Source organism: Leishmania donovani, chromosome 27, assembly GCF_000227135.1.
Source record: "Leishmania donovani BPK282A1 complete genome, chromosome 27".
Lineage (NCBI taxonomy): Eukaryota > Euglenozoa > Kinetoplastea > Trypanosomatida > Trypanosomatidae > Leishmania > Leishmania donovani.
In genome coordinates this window covers 901,459-911,458 of record NC_018254.1, presented here as the reverse complement: position 1 = coordinate 911,458, position 10,000 = coordinate 901,459, and the positions used below count along the sequence as shown (strand labels likewise).

Genomic DNA, 10,000 nt, shown 5'->3' with positions numbered 1-10,000 from the left:
ACACAAAGAGTGGAGGAAACGTGGCACGCAAGCAACGACCCTTCACACAGTCAGCAGCGGTCGTTTCCTTTTCTCTCGTTCGCTCGAACTAAGCAAGTATGTCTTTTACACTTTTTGCCAACACACGCACCGATACTCACAAGCTGAAAGTAGACAACGACGCACTCTCATTGGAAAGGTTCTTCGATGGATCAAGGTGTAGTGTCCGAGTGGAATGTCGTGGGAACGTTCCGGAAAAGACCTGTTCCACAGGGACCCATAGTCGACTTCACGTCAGACGTGAGTCACTGTAATTCTCTCGACAACACAGATACACCCATCCTCCTTTATGAAGTGAAAGGCGGCGAGAACCAACAGCAGTCGCGCGTGCCACGCTACATGGCGCGCAAGATCGCGATTCCGCCACCTTCTTTGCGCAAAATGAAGGTTGTGTCGTTCGCACCGCCGCGGCCCGCCGACGCCGGGGCGCGCTGTGATGAAGACTTGTTTTTCGTAGACTGTCCTGAGCCGCCGAGTGTTCCCTCTCACCACAGAGATCGCGTGCACCGACAACAGCCACTGGTGATTGGGACGATCTTGCCCCTTCCCCTGCAATTGGCCTTTTTGATGCCATCTGCTGTGTTTTTGGCAGACATCGCGTTGCTCGTGGTGAGCCTCGCAACACACACGCCAGAAAAGGCTTTGATAGCGGCGTGCTGCGTTTTAGTGTTGATGCCAGATATTGGGGCACTTATCTTGCTCTTTAAGCGCGGCATTTACTCGGTCACGATTGCCGTGCATCTTCTTCTGTGGCCAAACGTTGTGCTGCTCTTTCTACAACCCTTTGTTTCTCTGCTACTCATGGTGCACTTTCTTTTAACGACGGTGATGGTGTTGTACTGCCTGCGGGTCCGCGCAAGCACCTATATGACGTTCTGCAGGCTGCGTTGACCACAAACACATACTTTTGTTATTATCGAGAACACGAGTTGGGTACCGAAGAGCTCTCCTGCGCACGCGTGCGAGATTGCTCCATCTCACCGCGCAACAGAAGGAGAGAGCAGCAACAACAGCTTTACAAAGGGGCCGATACCACATGCGTCACTCGATCACTACTTTATCTTCCCCCTCCTCTGCACTTCTCTTACTTTTCGCCTCATGACATGCCTTTCAACTTCATTGACGTCTCTGGCGGCCCGCTCAAGTCAGCATCTTCTCTTCTGCGCCCGTGGACGCCATATCTGCGACGGCGCGCATGGGTGAATTGTGAACGTCGCCGCCGCTGCCGAAACTGCTTTCCGCATGTGAGACGTCCACCACCACTTTCTTTGCGACAACTCTCTCCACCCCTGCTTCGTTCTCTTTATCGGTTTACTTGATCTTAGGCACAGTAACACAGTGGGACTCGAGATTCCTCCGCGGAGGTGCTGCTGCTGCTGTTTTACAAACACAGCTTTGAAATCAAACGCTTGTCCGTGCGCTCGTACCCTTATTATCTCTTCCCTCGCGAAAAGACGAGAGTGAGCGCTGCGAATGCCACCCAAAAGAAAAGAGGACCAAGGCGAGGTGCTAACAGACACGTTTCGCTACCCAGACGGGAGTTTTTATGAGGGCAAGTACGGAATCAAGCACGACGCTAATGCGGAGGCGGTATCTGCGGTGTCTGCGACCTCATCCCTTTCCACCGCAGCGAAGAAGCACGGTCCCGCCGGTGGCGCTGCTGCTGCGGCAACGGTTGCATCTTCGTCTGCGCCCGCGACGCTGAATGCGTACATGCACGGCTATGGCATCCTCGCCGATTCGTCCTCTGCCCGCTACGAAGGGGAGTGGCGCAATGGCCTGATGGAGGGAATGGGGGTTCTATCGCTTCCCAGCGGTGGTCGTTACACGGGGGAGTTTGCACGCAACGAATTTCACGGGACGGGGCGCTACATGTGGGCGGATGGCTCGTATTATGAAGGGGAGTGGTGCCGAAACCAAATGCACGGACTCGGCGTCTATGTGGACTGCACGGGTAAGCGATGGCACGGCACCTTCACCAACGGTAACGCGGCGCAACTTGTTGCAAAAGTGGAGCTGTGAAGGCTGCAGTTCCGTTAACGCTCATCCCGTACCACATCCCCTCCTTCCCCCCTGATCCGCCACGGTAGAGCTGTTTCTTTCCGATGACGCGATGTACATAGAAGCAGAGGCGGCCTTCTTTCTGCCCCTTGTACAAGTGACACTGAGGCGCGTTCTCCTCGCGTTCCCCACCCGCTTCTTTCATTGAAAACAGGAAGAAGGGACGCGCGAGACCCTTCTCGAGCTTCCACTGAGTGTCAAGAGCAGCATTATGAGGAGGAGGGAAAGGCGAAGGCAGCGAGCGAGACTCAAGTGCAGACGCGAACATCTATCATCTTGGAGTCGCACACACCGTCCACTGCATTTGCTGCGGTTCATTTCAGTTGCCGCTTGAAGGAAGCATGCAAACAACAACGCGAACACCGGATGAGCCCAGGCTTGGGGGGGGGGGACAGAGGATGCATGTATGTCGGCGTTTTTCATTCTTGTATCTGTTTCGGTCTATGTCTCTCAGCTCATCTCCCTTTCCTTTCATTCCGCTCTCTTCTCCTCTCTTGTTCCATTCTCCCCTTGACAGAACCAACTCCCGGGGTTGTGTTCTGTTTCTTTTTTTGCTTCTGCGTGTGTGGTTTATCCTTGAATAGGACACACGAGAAGGACGGTAGTTCGGTAAGCGCGCCGTCTCTCCGGCAGCTCTCTCTATCTTCTCCTTTGCTCCAGTTCCGGACGAGCAGATTTCCTCTTCTCTTTGCAGGCACTCAAACACACACACACACACACTCGGATGTGTGTCTCCATAAAGAGAGGGTAACATCGGGATTATACGCATACTTGCCGCGGATAGCATGGCGGAGGAGGTGAACTATGACGAGCTGGCGGACTTGCTGGCGTCGGATGCACCCGTTGTGAGTGAGGCCGCCGAGGCCGTGGTGGGAGAGCAGGAGAGCGACAAGCCGAGGAAGCACAAGAAGGACAAGAAGGACAAGAAGCACAAGAGAGACAAGAAGCGGCCACGTGGGGAGGAGGGCAATGCCAGGTCCTCCGATGACGAGCGCGTCAAGTCCAAGTACGTTCTAGACGCTGCGGAGAGCGGTGACTCCGATAGCGAAGACGAGCTTTCTGACACAGACTTCGTCGATGACGACGAGGAGGTCGAGGACATCGACTACGGTGATCGTCCTCAGCGCTACCTGTTCCACGAAGGCGATGAAAAGAAGACCGTTGAAGAAATGGCTCGTTACTACGAAGAGGCTGACAGATACTATCGCATGCACGGTGACCACGAAGACGAACTACTGACACGCAGTGACTTGTCCTCGCGTCGCCTCGCCTCGCAGTTTCTGCCACACGAGGACGACCCGAAGGTGTTTGCTGTCAAGTGTCGCCCTCGCATGTCACGCGTTCTAGTGACGCGCATTGTGAACAAGTGCTACGCCTACCGTGTTGGGCGTAACTATGAACGCAAGAAGGTGGATCTCGGCATCATCTCCGTCTTCGCTCTGGATCACGTGAAGGAGTACATCTACGTCGAGGCAAGTCGCAAGCGCTTCGTGGAGAACGTGCTCAACGGACTCGATGGCGTCTTTCGCTTCAACATCGCCGTGGTGGACCCGAAGGAGCTTCTGCAGACAATGGAGACGCGTCCGTCCACGCAGAAGGTTCGTGTTGGCGACTATGTGCGCCTGCGCCAGCGCTTTTATCGTGGCGACCTTGCTCAGGTAACGGCGCTGCACCCGGACGGTGTCCACATTACGTGCAAAGTGGTTCCTCGCGAGGACTTTGTACAAAAGCCCTTCAACAAGGCGACGAAACGACTTGAGCCTCGCTTCTTCACGCCGCGGCAGGCTGTGGGGGCTCGAGAAATGGAAAACTCATACGTGTGGGGCGATCTGCACTTTGATCGGGAGGGCTATCTCCTCAAGACTGTTTCGACGCGCATGGTTGTATCGGGAGCGCAGATGGAGCAGCCCAGTACCGAGGAGCTCGCTCGGTTCTACAACGATCAGCGCGAAAAGGTGGAGCGGGCCCTCAAGGCGGCAGAGGCGGCTGCGCAGGTGCCAAACATCAGCATTGGTGACTCCGTTCGTGTGACGACAGGACAGCTGCGCAACACTATCGGAGTGGTGGAAAACGTGTTCACCAACACGAACACCGCCGTGCTCACCTGCACAATGCCTGGCCGCGTGCAGCCCATCAAGGTGCAGGTAGAGCTTAGCGCGTGCACGAAGCACTTCTCCGAAGGTGCGCACGTCGTAGTGGAGCGTGGTGAACACGCTGGTGAGTCCGGCACCGTAGTCAAGTCCTGGGGCAGCATCGTGCTGTTGTTCCCGGACCGCGCCGCCGTTGGGGCGGAGCTTAAGGTCGAGGCGAACGACTGCCACCAGAGCAAGCTGGGAAGTGTCTCGGTGCACTCGAAGGGCGTGTGGCAGGTGTTTGATCTCGTCTCCATCACCGAGCCCAATTGTGTTGGCTGCATCGTGCGCCTGAACCGCAACGATGTGGATGTACTGACGGAGAACAACGACGTGCGCACGTTGTCGTACGCGCAGGTGAACGCCGTAGGGCGTGATACACGCCAGACGACAGACTGCCTCGAAAACACGCTTTCTCGAGGCGCGGAGGTGCACATCCAGAAGCACCCCTGGACGCCCATCGGCCTGGAGGGGCAGACAGGCCGCATCGAGCACATTTTCCACCGGACCATCTTTGTGCGCTGTCACGCATCGCCGCTCCACGCGAACATAGTGGCGCTGAAGGCAGAGTGCGTGCTCCTTATCGGCGGCCGCAAGACGACTCGACGCGCTGCGCCGACGCAGGAGGCGGCGACGGGAACGAGTGCAGGTCAGTACGCTGCGGCTGCCGTTCGGCTCTCCGCTGGGCAGAGCGGAGACTCGGAGCTGTGGGATGAGAGTTCGATGATGGACATCAATGCATCCGCGGTGGTTTAGGCGGCCCTTGCGCGAGGAAGCAGGCGCGGGGATAGACGTTTCTTTATCATTGTGTGCTCATCGCATGGTAGCTTGTTTCTTGTGGTGGTGCCTTCTACAGCACCAGGGTCTCCGCAGCTCTGCGCATGCCCTCACGAGTCGTCTTGTCATGTGTGAAAGGGAACGCACTGAGATGGCGTAAGTGCTACCGCCCCCTGTGCGTGTGTCTGCGCGCGCAGTGAAGCACACACATGCGCACAGTTGTGTGTAGGTGGAGGTGTGTGTGGAAAGGCTTGTACACACCAGGGCGCGCAAGCACTTGGTTTCCAAGTTTGTTTTTGGGCGAAGAAGTATGCGCAGAGTCCTCGGGAAGCATTGACTCCCTCACCCCCTTTCCTTCTTTTTGGCTGATACTCGTGTGCGTGTGCTTCATTGTAGTTGTGGCTATGCAACTCTGTTGGTGTACTTCTGTGGAACCGGGGAAGAGGCATGGGAAGCATCGAGCTCGTTCCTTTTCTTTTTTTCCCTTTCGACGACGTGGGCCACTTGTGTGTGTGTGTGTGTATGTGCCTGAGGCTGTAGCGCATGCGTTTGTGTATGCTTTGCTCAGGCTTCTCCCTCTTTTTCCTGTTCTTGGGGCACATCTTACTCCCCCCCGCGTGGGCTGTGATTGTGTGTGTGTGTGTGCTAAGCAGTGACAACCAAAGAAGCAGGGGAAAAGCACAGCGAATGGCTGCGGCTGTGGTCACAAGTGATGCGCCTCACCGTGGCGAAGTGCCCCTTCACAAGTGTGCTATTCTCGTTCGTGTGCGTGTGGCGAGACAGGGACACGGTTTTGGAGCTTGTCTCACCGCCCCGACACCACATCTATCTTACGAACCGAAAAACGGTGAAGCGCTCAAGTGTTCCGGCGTAAGCCCACCCACCCACCCACGACCATAAAGAGGGAGGATGCCATCGTGCATGACGGCGTGTTTCGAGTGTGGCTTCTGTGTGACTCCGGGGCTCCTTTCCGTTCTCGAGCCCATCCGCTCTACTTCCGCATACCCTTATCCCGCCTTGCTCCCCTTGATTGTTTCTTCAATAAACCCACCCACCGCTCACGCCACACACACACACACACACACACACACGCAGCGTGCTGAAAAACATATGCGCTACATGCGAAGCTCCGGAGCGGGGCGCTCCGTAATGATCGCCGGCGCTCTCCCAGCAGTGTCGTCGCCCAGATGGTTGTCAAGACGGATGCCCCTCACCTCCTCTTGCTCCGTCTTTTTCCCAGCCGGTGGTATGCCAGCGCGGTTGTCGGCCCATCTCGCTCCTCGCCGTCACTTTGCGCGACGCACGGAACCGCGCTTGTTTGAGGTGAACCCAACTCGCGAGAGCTACGTGATCGAGACTGCCTTCGAGGAACCGACCTTTCGCTTTATCTGCGAAGGCGTCGACGTCGACTTCAAGGAGGACGTACGCGAGGCGCTGGCAAAGGTGCTTCCACCTTCCCCTTCGAACTTCACCCAGCGGGAGGAAGGCACAGCACTGCAGCTACCCCAGATACTCCTGGCATTGCGGTCGCTGTGCCGGCAGCAACTTGTCTCGTTCGCGCAGGTCCGCTCCACACCGCGACTGCTGGCGTCCTACTACGAAGCCCTTGCCGCGGCCAACCCGGTGCTGGCGGTGCTGGCGGCTGAGCACTACACCTTTGCCGGGCTAGTGGCGACGCACGCGAAGAAGAGTGTTCGGGACGTCGTACTTGCGGGTGTTGACAGCGCCGCGACTATTGGATGCATTGCTGAGCAGGAGCTTATCGCGGAGGGCACGCCGCTGAACACGGAGGCGCGCTACGACGTGCACGAGCGGTGCTTTGTGCTTCGTGGCACGGGCAAGTTTGGCGTGGTGGCTGCGGCCTGCGCGCAGTGGGCCGTGGTGAGCGCCACCCTCACCCTCAACAAGAAGGAGCACAACGGCACACACCTCTTTTTGGTCCAACTTCGAGAAGGTGACTTGCTGAGTGCGTCGGGGCAACTTCGTCGTGGTATATCGGTGCGCCCTATCACGGGCGAGAACACCACCATGGCTGGCTGTGGCGTGGCCGTGCTGCATTTCGAGGACGTACGAATCCCGAGCGATCACTTGCTCGACCCGTACTGCATCACGAGCGAGTCAAAGGTGGGGTACGTGGCTGGACAGGAAAGTCAGGAACCAGCAACAGAGGTGCTGCGCACCCGCCGCCGCATCGCCACCGGCGCCATTTACATTGGCGTGACGAAGAAGCTCCTTACTGACGTGGTCACCTACACGGCCGACAAGTACGTAGTGGGGCCTGACTATCGCCGCAACTACCCCTTTCTGGGCCTCCAGCACATCCAATCACCGCTTGTGAGCATGGTGGCGAAGTCGTATGTGTACCTGGTTGCGTGGCAGCGACTCCTGCCAGTTTTCACGAACCCTTCCGGGTCGCCGTCGTACGAGGACTACATGCGCCTCGCCGGCACGGTTCACTTCCTACAGGAGAACCTGCTCGACTTACAGACGTTTGCCGACAAGACGATGGGTCTGCACGGCTCTTTCGCCAGCACAGGCAAAGATGCTGCTGTGACTCTTGTGCATCTCCGGCAAGAGGACCTGGATACCTCTGCCTTGATTCGCGAGGTCGCCTTCCGGTCGGTCACTAAGAACATTGGCACAACGCACTGGGGCTGGTGGCTGACAAGTCTTCTACAGCCGGTGTTTCCAGCCCTCAATCGCTTTTTGAAGAACCCACTGTACTCGCCTCGCATTGCTGATCTCGGACGTCATCTGATCTTCTTCAGTCACAAGCACTACAGTCTCAAGAAGCGTCTGCGGCAGTCACGCGAGCTAGAACGGCGAAAGGGCGGCAGTGAGCATGAGTGGTATGACTGGGTGATGTTTCGCCACCGCACCGTCGTGCACTGCGGTGAGGCGTTCATGGAGGTGTACTACCTTGATGTGATGATGAAGGAGACCGAGAAGTGCAGCGACCCGCGTGGACGCAAGATTCTGCGCGACATTGCCTGGATCTACGCCTTGACGCGGCAGATGGACCGGTTGGACTTTTTGCTGTCGTCGAAGATGCTGAGCCCAGGCAAGGCAGAGACCCTCGTAAGCCATATCGACAACATTGTGACAGTGCTCGCTCCGCAGTGTGTGCATCTCGTGGAAGCGATGCAGGTGCCAGAGTTCGCTCGTGCGCCGTGCCGCTCGGCGACGTATATGGAGGCGTACTGGACTATCCCAGGAACGAACACGCACATTGAGCGCGGGGATCGACTCACCCTACGTGACGCCTCGAAAGCCTCGTCTTCCAAGGGCCGCCGCGGGGCCGAAAATGCCAAGGCGGCGCAGGAGGCGATACGTGAGTCGCCGGAGGAGTTTGACTTGTTCCACGGTCTTGCCGACGAGCCGTCGTACGCGCGCCGCAAGGCGCCGTAGCAGCGTGGCTGTGGCATTTGGGTTCTCATGAGCTCGAGTTGCGTGTGGGCATGGGTGTGTATCAATCAGGTGCGCCGGAGCGCATCAATATCGTGGCAACCATCACATGTTCGTGTGTGTGTGCGTGTGCGTGTACTTGGGAGGCCATGGGCTGGGGGATGGGGGGAGTCGTCTGTCGTGTTCTCCTTGCCTTTCCCTTGTTGCCTTTACGTCTGTCGCGCGTATGCACCACTTGAACAGGATGAAGCGTTTTGGTCTTCTGTTTTGTGAAGCGAATTTCGTTGCTGCCTGGCGCGGCGCTATCACAGAGGCCTGCGCAACATAAGGGCCAAGAGGAGGAAAACACGACTCAGAGGGCAGTCGCAGCCACGGGCATAGCATCGGACACGAGAGAGAGTGAGAAAGAGGTCTCTCTTGATTTGCTACTCACTTGTGCTTCTTCTATCTAAGCACCTAGCGACTTGCAGATTCTCGTCACAGGGTGTGGTGGAGGTTGCTTGAGTCGGCAGGTGGTGAGTGAAGGTCAGATGGGGCTGACACGGATCGCCTAATGAGTTGATGTGCATTATAGCGGCACATGCACCTCTCTTTTTCTTTATAGGTTTTCTATTCTTCTCCCCAGCGTGCCCTTCCCTTCTTTGTTTCTTATCGACTTTCTCTCCCGTACGTGTGACCCACCGTGGCGGTATACACAGAGGGACGAAATGCAACAACAACCCGCGTGCGTGATCGCCGCCTTTGCCCGCGCATTTCTCCCCACACTGCGACTCTGACACCGGGAGACGGTTTGTAAATCTTTCTCCGTCGGTGTGCACACACGCGTGGGTTTGCGCGGGTAGCACAGAAGGGAAGCGAGAGAGTGAGAGGGAAACCTTGGGTGTTGGGAATAAAACGAGGACGACGGCGCGGCCCCCTTTTCCTTCCCCTCCTCTTTTCCGGCCTCTCTCTCCATCAAGGCACCTTTCTTTGGTTCTTTCATCCGCACACCCGCCTCACTTTTCTGGAATTGCTCAAAAAAAAAAAAAAAAAAAAAAAAAAAAAAACAAGAGACTGCTCTCACCCCTTCTCCCCCTGACTCCACGTGGTGTTCTGTTTCTTTCTGCCGCCATCATAGCCTTTTGACGTTGTCGACTCTCTCTCCCACCTTGCCCGTTGTGTGTTTGGCCTCTCCGGGAGCACGTCTTTGTTTCTTTGTTCTCGCTGATGATGGGGGCACACACCTCCGTGCGTGGCGTCTCACGGTCCCGTACCTCCCCCTCCCCCACTCTGTGGCGAAAGTCAGGCAGCCCCCCACCCCTACCCCTGCCAGTGCCGAGCCGCTTCCGGTGGTGACAGGGTCAGGTGCCTACCCCACAGGGGAGGCCAGCGCGACTCCTGTCCGCAGCCAGGCCCTGGACGGCGTGCTGCTGGAGCGGCCGGCGACTGAAGGCGCTTGTGCCGTCCGCGCGATGGGCCGAGCGTCAGCGCGACTCGCGCGCACGCCACCCGGTGCTCGCTGCCTGCTGGCGGGGAGCCTTTATGCGACCCCGAGGGGGTGCACCCGGTGGCGGCGGGGGGGGCGCGGGGGGGGGGGGGCCCGGTGG

General features: G+C 57.6%; 4 protein-coding genes across 4 annotated transcripts; all 4 read left to right on the top strand.

Annotated features, from left to right (window-relative positions):
• Positions 1-186: 186 nt before the first annotated feature.
• Positions 187-930, top strand: LDBPK_272240 (hypothetical protein, conserved; the record flags this gene model as incomplete). Its single annotated transcript, XM_003862027.1, has 1 exon — positions 187-930. One exon carries the CDS (start codon positions 187-189, stop codon positions 928-930), a length of 744 nt encoding a protein of 247 aa, XP_003862075.1.
• A 582-nt stretch (positions 931-1,512) lies between these two features.
• LDBPK_272230 (hypothetical protein, conserved) lies at positions 1,513-2,061 on the top strand (the record flags this gene model as incomplete). The annotated part of the gene is made up of 1 exon (XM_003862026.1): positions 1,513-2,061. One exon carries the CDS (start codon positions 1,513-1,515, stop codon positions 2,059-2,061), a length of 549 nt encoding a protein of 182 aa, XP_003862074.1.
• Positions 2,062-2,885: 824 nt separating this feature from the next.
• LDBPK_272220 (transcription elongation regulator-like protein) lies at positions 2,886-4,988 on the top strand (the record flags this gene model as incomplete). Its single annotated transcript, XM_003862025.1, has 1 exon — positions 2,886-4,988. The coding sequence occupies one exon, from the start codon at positions 2,886-2,888 to the stop codon at positions 4,986-4,988; it is 2,103 nt and encodes a 700-aa protein (XP_003862073.1).
• Positions 4,989-6,257: 1,269 nt separating this feature from the next.
• On the top strand, positions 6,258-8,417 carry LDBPK_272210 (acyl-CoA oxidase, putative; the record flags this gene model as incomplete). Its single annotated transcript, XM_003862024.1, has 1 exon — positions 6,258-8,417. The coding sequence occupies one exon, from the start codon at positions 6,258-6,260 to the stop codon at positions 8,415-8,417; it is 2,160 nt and encodes a 719-aa protein (XP_003862072.1).
• Positions 8,418-10,000: the final 1,583 nt, after the last annotated feature.